Source organism: Plasmodium vinckei, assembly GCF_900681995.1.
Source record: "Plasmodium vinckei vinckei genome assembly, chromosome: PVVCY_03".
Lineage (NCBI taxonomy): Eukaryota > Apicomplexa > Aconoidasida > Haemosporida > Plasmodiidae > Plasmodium > Plasmodium vinckei.
In genome coordinates, this window is record NC_051295.1 from 159,215 (window position 1) to 171,187 (window position 11,973).

At 22.7% G+C, this 11,973-nt stretch overlaps 4 protein-coding genes across 4 annotated transcripts; 1 reads left to right on the forward strand and 3 right to left on the reverse strand.

Annotated features, from left to right (window-relative positions):
- Positions 1-259: 259 nt before the first annotated feature.
- Positions 260-3,430, reverse strand: PVVCY_0300510 (conserved Plasmodium protein, unknown function; the record flags this gene model as incomplete). Its single annotated transcript, XM_008628261.1, has 1 exon — positions 260-3,430. The coding sequence occupies one exon, from the start codon at positions 3,428-3,430 to the stop codon at positions 260-262; it is 3,171 nt and encodes a 1,056-aa protein (XP_008626483.1).
- Positions 3,431-5,834: 2,404 nt separating this feature from the next.
- On the reverse strand, positions 5,835-6,312 carry PVVCY_0300520 (DNA-directed RNA polymerase III subunit RPC10, putative; the record flags this gene model as incomplete). Its single annotated transcript, XM_008628262.1, has 2 exons — positions 5,835-5,956; positions 6,114-6,312. 2 exons carry the CDS (start codon positions 6,310-6,312, stop codon positions 5,835-5,837), a joined length of 321 nt encoding a protein of 106 aa, XP_008626484.1.
- Positions 6,313-7,238: 926 nt separating this feature from the next.
- Positions 7,239-8,615, forward strand: PVVCY_0300530 (adenylosuccinate lyase, putative; the record flags this gene model as incomplete). The annotated part of the gene is made up of 1 exon (XM_008628263.1): positions 7,239-8,615. The coding sequence occupies one exon, from the start codon at positions 7,239-7,241 to the stop codon at positions 8,613-8,615; it is 1,377 nt and encodes a 458-aa protein (XP_008626485.1).
- Positions 8,616-8,770: 155 nt separating this feature from the next.
- PVVCY_0300540 (merozoite surface protein 4/5, putative) lies at positions 8,771-9,541 on the reverse strand (the record flags this gene model as incomplete). Its single annotated transcript, XM_008628264.1, has 2 exons — positions 8,771-9,081; positions 9,166-9,541. 2 exons carry the CDS (start codon positions 9,539-9,541, stop codon positions 8,771-8,773), a joined length of 687 nt encoding a protein of 228 aa, XP_008626486.1.
- Positions 9,542-11,973: the final 2,432 nt, after the last annotated feature.

An 11,973-nucleotide genomic window follows, 5' to 3' on the forward strand; every position in this document is an offset into this window, starting at 1 on the left:
AAGCTGTTAAAAAAGTTGCAGCAAAAATTTTGAGAAAAATGAACTTTCGAGAGCCCCCCGAATTTGTTAACAAAAACGAGGTAGCTAAAACGAGGTAGCTAAAACGAGGTAGCTAAAACGAGGTAGCTAAAACGAGGTAGCTAAAACGATTGGATTTCTACTTTGCAATAAATTATCCAACCCGATTAGCACCTTTTTAAGATGCTTAAAAAAAAAATTTAATTTTGATCCTTGTGAAGAACAAACATTATTAGATGTATTAATTTGGTTGCTTTAAAAAGACATTAAATATTTCATTATAATTTAATTCACTAAAACTTGTAAACATATTAGATAAGTACAACTTCCCTGCATTATTTTTCTCAAGAGAATTATAATTATCTTTCATAGAGTTAAATAAATGTTCTAAGAAGTTATCTTTTTTGTTGTCTTCATTTTGAACTTCAAGACCAGTAGATGGCACCAAATTATCTGATGATGTAAGGAATGATTTTTTGTCATCCTCATTTAGTAATATAGATTTATTAACATTCAATATATCTTCTTTAAAATTTCCAAAGGTTGAGAAATTGTTTGAATTTTTTTTTGCATAATTATTTAACACTTTAATACTTTTTTTAAAAATATGTTTACAATCATATAAAATAAATTCTTTAAATATATTTATTATATTATTTATATCATTATTTTGATAATATATATTTTTGCCTGTTATTATTTCAAATAATGAATTAAAAATATTAATATAAAAATTTAAATCTTTTTCAGTTTCTATACATTGTATATGAAACCAAAAATACATACCCATTTTTTTATTTTTCCATTTTTTTAATACACATCCTATAGCTTTTATTGTATTTACTAAAAAGGATTTTACTTCATATTTTGTTATTATTATTTTATTGCCTTTTTTTATTATTTCATTTGAACTTTTATTTTTTGTATTACTAAAAGTAGGAATATCTTTATTTAGTTGTTCATTCGATTTTATATTATTTTTAAATCCTAACACATTATCTAAATAAAATAAACTATTACTACAATTAATAATGTTACTATTGTTTGATATATTACTTGCAATACTACTACTACTACTACTACCATTTCTTCGCATATTATAATTAGGAATAAATGTTCCATTCATAATTTGAGGGTTAACAAAATTGCGACTAAATAATATATTTTTCATAATATGATAATTTTCTTGATTAAATTTTTTATATGGTTCTACTAAATATTCTTTCCGATTTCTTGTTATATCTTTCATCATTATTTTATTATCATTTCGAATATCTATATTGGGTTTATAAATATAATTATTTATATCATTCATCATTTCATTTTTTACATTATGTATATTGTTTATTTTTATTTTATTATTATTATTGTTTACTTCTTTTTGATATTCAATAAAATTATTATTCAGTTTTATATTTCCACAGTTTGGCAGCATGATACCTGGTTTTATTTTTGCTGCCATGCTTATGTTTGGCGCCCCGATCCTACCATGGGCGACACCGCCACTCGCCCCGCTACTGCTAATGCCGCCAATGCTGCCAATGCCGCTACCATTGCCAATGCTGTTAATGCCGCTAGTATTGCCAATGCTGTTAATGCCGCTAGTATTGCTACCATTGCTAACGCTTGCGTCGCTTCGAACAGAGTCTATCATCAGTTTTGAATCCTTTGGGGGCATCGCTTTGATTTTCCCATCGACTAGCTTGGGATGATTCATATTATTGTCATGTAAAGGGATTAAATCTTTTGTGTTTTTATAACTTGGATCGATATCAGGACTAAGACCATTTAAGTGAGCCTTTGGAATATTCAATTCACGATTACCATTATTTTTTGCATTTAAATAAATCATACTTGGAAGTTTTTGGCTTATATGATTAACAAGGTTATTAGTTATATCATTACCCATTCCAACATTCATATTATTTACAATGTTATTTCTTAATCCATTTGGAACCATATGAATTCCAAGGTTTCTTACATTTTCTTTATTATTAATTTTAAAATTGGGGGGAATATTATTTGAATTTTTTAAATTTACAACATTTTTTATATTTTTTCCTTGATTTCGTGCATTTATTATTGATCGAAATTGTTCAGAAGAATTTTGCATTGGATCTATATATCCATAATTATCTTCATTAATTGTATTTTTCAAATTATTTGAATTTTTTTCATTATTATCTATCTTTAAATTTTTATTATTATTTACACCTCTAAAACTTATAATACTGTTTGTACTGTGGTTACTACTACTTTTAGTACTATTGCTACTTGTATGGTTGCCACTCATATTTTTATTATATTCTTCATTTAGTATATAAGATGGATTATCTACATTTTTAATGTTTGGATATTTATCATTGCGATATATAAGTTTTAATACATTTGCATTTATATTTCCATTGCTCATACTATAATTATATTTTTTATTTAGCATATTTAGATTAACACTATTTAAACTATAGGGAGAAATTTTATTTGGTCCTCCCCAATTATTATTATTATTCATACCTCTTGTAATGTCATTACTATTATTGTTTGTTACATTTTGAGAATGAAATAAATTATTATTGGTATTATTTTCTGTTGATAATTGTTCAGGGTTATTTTTCTCAACAGATTGTTCTTCTGATTGATTTAAATTTTGCTTACCATTTAGATCGATATCTTTTCCAAAATTTACATTATTACCTTGCTCGTTCATAATATTATTTGTATAATAATTTACGCCAATATTGGACATCAAATTTTTACGGGAAATAATATTTCCAACTATATGTAATACTGGATTATTTATTTCCATTTTTGAATTCAAAAAATTTCCATTATTTCGTAATAAATTATTAGATAATAGATTATTATTTAAGTTGTCATAATATTTTAATATTTTATTATCCTCATTTCCATCTATGGTATTATTTATTCCGTTGTTAATTGCACCGTTAAACGGGGCAACATTGCCATTACCTATGAATTTATTTTCTACTTGTTCATTTGGGGTATTAAAATTATCTCTACTAATTGAATCTTTAGTAAGAAAATTTCCTTTTACCCTTTTTATAGGCTTGGCTTTACTAGCCATTTTCATTCCTCTATTTTGTGGTTTTTCATTTTGAATTACTTTTATTTTATTAAACTGATTTAACATATCATTTCCATCATTTTTATTTTGAGGATTATATATATTTGTCACATCTTCTGAAGTGTTTAAAATAGGATTTGGTTGAATTTGCTCCGAATCATTTTTGGGTATACTATTTTCTCTTGCACTATTTCGACGGCTCATATTACACATATCTAAAACATATTTATTATATTCATTTTTTTCACATTCATTTTGGTAGTACATAGGTATGGCTTTGTCTTTATATCCATTTGCCGGTATATTGGTTATATGGCTCTCTGACATTTTTTAATTCTATTTTATTATTATACTTATCTTTCATAAAATACAAAACATTATATTAAAAAGTTGATAATTCTTTTTTTACATATAACTTTTATTATCATACTTGATCCATAAAATGAAGTAGCGACTTGAAATACATAAACAATTTGGCATTTATAGAATAAAATTGAAATATATAATGTAAATAAAACAAATTAACAATTTAAAAAACGGATAATGCAAAGCATATGCATATTACCAAACTGTAACTTATTTTTTTTTTTAATTCACACTGATTTATATAACTACAAAGTTTTATATATTTCAATAAACATCCATACAAATTGTTAAGAAGTATATGTATAACACATATGCATATACTTATGTATATTATTTATTAATGATAGACATTATTAAAAATAAATTAAAAACATTAAGGTCAAACAAAAACAAATTTTCGAAGATTTATTTATTTTTTAATTTTCCATATTTATCACATTTTATATGCTACCACACCAACTGTGTCCTTCACTTCCGTTGTGTGATCATATACTTACAATGGCTCCTTAAAATTCAAGACAAGAATATTAAGATTGATAATGGGTTTAGTCTATTATATATATACATATGCATGAACACACACACGTGAGGTTATATATATATATGCTAAACACATGTACAAGCAAATAATATATACTACATATATAAATTACTACGCATTCTATATAACATTTTTCTACAAACTGCATATTTATTCAAATATTAATATACAATATTAAATATATTCTTTAAAATTTATTAACATAAAATTATTTTGTATATATCATCATGTAATGTACACGATTGTAATTAAAAAAATACAATGATACAAAATAAATATATTAATTGGGGGGGACACCATATAATTTTTATAGATTAAAAAATATATATAATACAATAAGGGTATATCTTATTTGTGTATATGTGGTTGTAACTAAAAAGTAATAATTTATTTAAAAAAACATACATACATAATACATGTACTTATAAGTATGTCTACTTATAAGATATAACAATATGACTTTGGAATATATTTATATGAATAGTCATACAAAAGTTGCATAAATATGTAACTTAATAAAATATTCGTACACAAACTATTATGCAAATATATATATATATATATATATATATCTATAAAAAATATATGCTCCTAATATGTATTTATGAATATATATATATATATATATATATATATATATATGCATGAACTATATAAATATAGTATAATTATTTATCAATATAGATAATACATATATAATAACATTGTGTAAGGTCTAACAATAATCTATATGATTTTTAGTTAGTGACTTGGTTTTTTTTTTTTTTTTTTTTTTTTTTAAAAATATATTACATGTTCATACGATTTTTATATATTTTTTATTATAGCTATTTTTATATTTTTAATAGTTTTAATATATAAAATTAATGAATTTAATATAAAAAAAATTATATAATTATCATTAATAATATTAATATATATATTTATATGGTTTTATTTATTTTTTATATTTCCTTAACTTATATATAAAGCCTTTATTTTTGTAAGGGGCCCAAACCTATAGCTATTTTTTTATCAGCCGTATTTTGTTTTATGTACGCATGTGCATATCATATAATTTTATAAAAAAAAAAAAATATATTATTCTATACTTTTAATAAAATAAATATTCAAAAAAAAATGTAAAATACGTATATACATATTTATAAGTTTATAAAATATTTTTTGATATATAACATTTTATATTTTCTTAACTTTTAAATAATAAATTTTCTATTTTTTTTAATTATATATTATATTGCTTTTTTAATATTATTCCGTTGAATTGACAAGAGGGAATAATTTTATTATTATAAACCCTCATAAAACAACAAATTTAGGAAAACATACATTTATTATTATATAGAGAAATATTAAAAAATGTGAAAAAATTATCCATTTTAATATATAAATGGGCATATCTATAAATACTAAAATATAAAACAACTGAATGAGTAAGAAAAATTGTACAATATTTCATTCAGCTTAGTATGGGTATCGTTAAAAAGGGACTTATGTATATGATAAAACTAGTATATCATATATAGCAACATTCTCATCCTATAATCATTGTATAGTCACGTTTTTATGATTAAAAGTATAGTACATAGGTCCCGTTGTAATATGACAAAACGGGGGTCTTTCTTTTCTTTCCATGTTCAAATGAAAGCAGTTTAAAAAATTTTAAATGGTTGTTACAAAAAATGTGGTTGTATAGTTTTTTGTTTTTTTGGATAAATTTAAAAAATATAATGCATTTTATAAATATAAATTAAAACAAATAAATTTAAGACAAAGGAAGTGGGAAAAAACGTGAAAAATAACGTGAAAAAAGTAGAAAAAATGCTATTCCTTCCAATGATAATTGCAATTAACGCAAATATAAAAAAGTGTACTAGGCTCATCGGCTGATCGTATTTGCAAACTGTAAAAATATGCTTCATCATGTGTGCATTTTGGGCATATAGCTAAAATAAAAAAAAAAATAAAATATAAATTATAAATAATATAGAAAGAAAAATACGGACATTTTTTAATTCATATAATAAATATGGAGAATATAAATCCGTATATATTGTCATAATATTGTTTAAAAAATGATAAAATTTGAATAAAATATTTTACCTTGGGTTTTGGACATATTTTTATTATTCATATCAACAGCATCCAAGGGAATTGTTTTGTTAAATTCGGTGCAATCATATTTGTTGTATATTTTATTTTTTATTTTGTATTTGAAATTGCATGTTTTACAGTAAAGGTATACTCCATTTTCAACATGAACTAAAACAATGTTATGACAATTAGGACAAAAAAAAGCCATGTGATAAAAACAAGTTTATATATAAGCAAACAAAATGTTCAAACTAGTTTTTTTAAAATAAACATGCCTAAAATTAGATTTCTTGTCTATTCCTTTGGAAATATAAACATCCTTGTTTTATTATTACACTTAAATTTTATTAAAATAAATATATAGAGAATTATAATAGGCTATATTCGAGTCAGAGACTTTGTACTGTTTGTATTTTTCTCTTCTCGTTTGTTTCTACTCAATAATATGTGTTATTATTTGTTCTTATAAAAAATAGGTATCCAAAATAATGAATATAACTGGGTATATCTCATTCTCTCTCTTCTTATATAGTTATATAAATTAAACCAAACAAATTTATGTAATATAAATTTCTTGTCCCTAATTTAAAAACACAAATTGTATATTTTTAATGTATGTCAGCTAGAAAAAATCCAAAAAAAAAAGTACAGTTCTCCTTTTATTCATATGATTATAAACAATATTGTTAATATTTTTTACTAAAAAAAATATTGTTTAAACTTTTTAAAAATATAAATTAAGATTTGTTTTCCAGCTAACTATTTTTTTTCGTCTTCTCTTTTGATGTTGTATAATTTTGAAGAAAAAAAAAATTTCTTTTTCTTTGATAATATGTAAAGGAATAAAATTATTTATATGATATAAAAATATTTTATTATTCTAATTTAAAAAATATTGTTGTACTTTCTTTTTTTTTTCTCAAAATATATATGTATGCATATTTCCATATTATATATTTTTTATATATTTCATTTGCCGGCTTTATAAAATATTCTCCCCTTCCAATAAAATCACTAATATGCTACGCCGATTTGTTTGAAACAAAATAATTTAAAAAGAACAAAAGGGAATATATTGCTACTAATTTTATTTTATCTACTATTCAATAGTTCTTTCTTTTTTCTTCGCTTGTCATGGAAAACCTAAAAAACATTTCCCCAATCGATGGGAGGTACAAAAAATCTTGCATAGAAATTTCCGAATACTTCTCAGAATATGCTCTAATAAAATATAGGATATATGTAGAAATACAATGGCTTATTTTTTTAAGTGAAAAGGAATTTTTTTTTAAACAGCTAAGTGTAAAAGCAATTGATGAGTTACAAAAAATAGCAGATATAAATGATGAAGACGTATTAAGATTGAAAAAGATTGAAGAAGAAACAAATCATGATGTTAAAGCAGCCGAATATTTTATTAAAGAAAAAATAAATCAAAATAATGGTGAGCTTGTTAATATAAAAGAGTATGTACATTATTTATGTACTAGTGAAGATATAAATAATATAGCATATGGTATATGTATAAAATCGTGTTTAAATAATATAATAATACCTCATATAGAGAAAATAATGAATCGATTAAAAGATTTAGCATCTGAACATAGTCAGGTTGCTATATTATCTAGAACCCATGGTCAACCTGCATCTGCAACAACCTTTGGAAAAGAAATGGCTAACTATTTTGATAGATTAAAAAGACATTTATCCACATTAAAAAATATAAAAATATATGGAAAATTTAATGGGGCAGTTGGTAATTTTAATGCCCATAAAATAGCTAATAATAATATTGATTGGATAAATAATATAAAATATTTTATAGAAAAATATTTTAATATTAATTATAGTTTATATTGTACACAAATACAAGATCATGATTATATATGTGAAATTTCAGATGCATTAGGAAGAATTAATTCTACACTTTTAGATTTATCTATAGATATATGGCTATATATATCAAATAATTTATTAAAATTAAAACATGTCAAAAATGAAATAGGTAGTAGTACTATGCCTCATAAAATAAACCCAATTGATTTTGAAAATGCTGAAGGAAATTTACATCTAGCTAATGCACTTTTTAAAGCATTCAGTGCAAAACTCTCTATAAGTAGATTACAGAGAGATTTATCAGATTCAACAGTCTTACGAAATATTGGGAGTTCATATGCTTATTCTCTTATTGCTTATAAATCAATTTTAAGAGGTTTAGCAAAAATTGATATTAACGAACTAGCAGCATGTCAAGAGTTAAATAATAATTGGAGTACCCTAGCTGAACCCGTTCAAATTGTTTTAAAAAATTTTAATTTTCCAAATGCATATGAAGAATTAAAAAATTTTACACGTGGAAAAACTGTTGATAAAGAATTAATGCAAGAGTATATTAAAACTAAATCGGAATTCATACCATCAAATGCTATGAGCCAATTGTTAGAACTTACTCCTAACACATATATAGGATATGCTGATTATTTAGCTAAGAATGTTGATAAAATGGAATGATCACATTTCAAAACAATATACCTTAAAAATCGAGATTAAAATATTTGTCTTATAAATTTAAAAATGTTAAAAAGTATTAAAACAATCAGGTGAATATATTATTCAAAAAGTTGGTAAATCAGCAAAAAAAAAAAAAATAAATGTAATAATAAAAATTAATATAATAATGATATTATAGTAATAGCAATCATTATAATTCCGCAAAAACCGTAATTTATTGAATCTGCACTGAGCAACCCAATACAGCTAGTACCATTGAATTTATATCCTTCTGGGCATGAGCATTTTATTGCGCCATTTTGCATTTTTTCACATATTAGACCTTCTCCACAGCCTCCATTATTCACATTACAATCACCATCATATTCTTCATCATCATCTTCTTCGTCTTCTTCTTCTTCTTCTTCACTAGAAAGAAGAGTAACTTTTTCTCCTGCAGGTTGACTTTCAGTACCATTTGTGCTATCTGTAATAATACGAAGGAGAGAAATGAAGACCTTGTATTTTTTTTTCATTTTGTATTTTTCGTTTTACAATTCTTATATTTTACCTGGCTGTGCTACGTCACTTTGAGTAGTTTCAGTTTTAGCGGGTGCAGCTGGAGTTTCAACTTGACTACTTGTATTTTCAGTTTGACTTGCATTTTCAGATGTACCTTGAGATTTTTCTGCATTTTCACCACTTTTTTGATCTGATGTGTTTGTACCCCCGTCGCTAGTAGTTGGGTTTGAATCAGTATTACCATCAGTTTGATTCGAACCTTCTTCTGTGTTATTAGAGGGTGTATTTCCTAAAATTCTACTATTACACAACATGTTATGTGCATATTTGTTTGTATGAATTAAAGAAGTATCATGGGCAGTTTTAAATGACATTAATAAAACAACAAACAGATTAATTGCTGATAAATAATTTACAATTTTCATTTTTTCAAAAAAATTATTATAAAAATTAAAAAAGAATACAAAACTTTTCAAATGAAATAACCAATTTTTTATGAGAAATTTAAAATGTAAAAATATGGTAAATATATATAATTAAAAATTACTATTAAAAATACAAAATTGCTTAAATACTAAAAAAAAATATTACAACTTTATTATGTTTCTCTTTTTCAAATTATTAAAAACTGTGTAGCTAATTATTCAATATATAAATTAATAACAACTTTTATTCTTTTATGTACTTAAAAATATCTTTATTAATAAAGATTAAATAATATTTTTAAAAAAAAATTAATAATAAATTTTATTTTACACACCTCCAATACTATCATTAATAAATTTGTTAATATTAAAAGACTTAAAAAAAAATTATGTGGATACGGTTTTATAAAATATAATATATAGCACTATTGAATCTGTACTTTTGTATATAATAAAAATGCGTTTATCATAACTTATACCAAGAAAATGGATAGGTAATTAATTGTATTTATCCTTATGTGGTTTTTATTAAATTTAAAAATAATAAATATTTTTCATGAATTTTTTAAACACACATTTTTTTAATATTCTAAACATTAATAAAGTTTATGAAAAAAATGTAACGATAATGTAAATAATAGTTCCTCATTTAAAGGGTATTGAATTTGTTAAAAAATATACACAAAGGGTGTGTGTAGCTTTTTTTCTTTTACAATTTTGGATGTAAGCGGAATGAAACAAATATAGCTATAACAGCGATGAATTAAGCATATAATAGAAATATTAAAACAAAACAAAATTAATTTCAACATTTAAATTGAAAGCCAATAACAAGTGCATTTTAATGTACTAAAGAATTAGGAAATTATTTTAGCCATTGAAATGTGATATCAATTTTTTCTATGTTTCCCTTTAATGGTTTAAACTGTTAAAGATAATACATAGTCCCTTAATTTATAAAATATACATGTAACACCTTTAAGTTGATAATTTATATAATTGTCTTTACTTCTCTTTATCCTATATAGTATAATAATATACCCAAAGAATGTATTATTGTCGTTTTAAGGAGAAAGCCATAATTTTCTTAACTTTTAAGAATAGCCAAATAAATACAAAAATACTGTGAATACACACACACATGCCATATATAATTTTGTAACATACATTTTTTCATCATATTCAAATTGGTGTCTTTACGAAAAAATATATAGCTTTATACTTTTTCTATAAATTTTATTAATGTACTATGTGGTGTTAAGGATTTTTTATTTTTCTCTAACAATATGTAGTACCATCCTTTTGTTAAAACTGCCTATATAATTATCAACAATTTATTTCAAAAAATGAAAAATTAAAAAAAATATATATTATTATAACTCATGAAGCAGTTGTAGTTTTGTTAAACATTATCTTGTTTTTCTATTCATTTTTCATATTTTATAAATTTTAAATAAACCACATTTGGTATTCAAACATTATGTATACACACTTCAATATATTTTTTTCATATAAAAATAATATTAAAATTATAATTAAAAAAATTATTAACAAGCAAGGTAAAAATAATCCACTTATAATTAAAAAAAAAATAATAATATATAACAGCTTTTATGTATGTTTTTTTTTACTAAGCCAAGGTAAAGCTACTTAAGATATAATATTATACATTTTGTGCATAATAAATAATAAGCACATAAACATATTAAGAATAAATAGCACATGCAAAATAAAGCAATAAATAATATACGTATTATATTATGACGAAAAAACTACGCATTGCTTTTTTTTATCAAGTATATATATATATTCGTTTATAATTTCCTATTCTATATTTTCCTTGAAAAAAAGCCGAAAATTTTGATAATTAAATTAAAATTAAGACATTATTTTATACGATTTTATTTTTATTGATTTATTTGTTCATTCATTTTATTGCATAGTTTTTTTTATTTTTAATTTTTGAATGAATAAAGAACACTCCATAATTGTTTTTTTGATTATCATGCCAAATAAAGCATTCATTTCATATTTCACAATTCTATACCTTACTACCCAATGGGTTTACGAAATTTATATAAATAAATTTTAAATAGCTTAAAAATATAACAAAAAATGTAAAAATTTATGTATATATTTAAAAAATGTTCCTAAACATTTAGCTAACATTACTGTAAAATAAAATTTATTTGTATGTTGTTCGATATACATATATATATATACTTAAAATAATGCTTTGTACATATATGTGAATGGTTATATATATATATTTGTGTGTATATATAATTGCAAATTCCACAAAAATATACAATTGATATTATTAGTATTTATTTTATCATATTTTTTGTTAATATAATATTTAATCAATCTAGCTAATTGGTATGATTTTTAAGTCTATAAAATATGACTGATACATAATATTATGAACATTT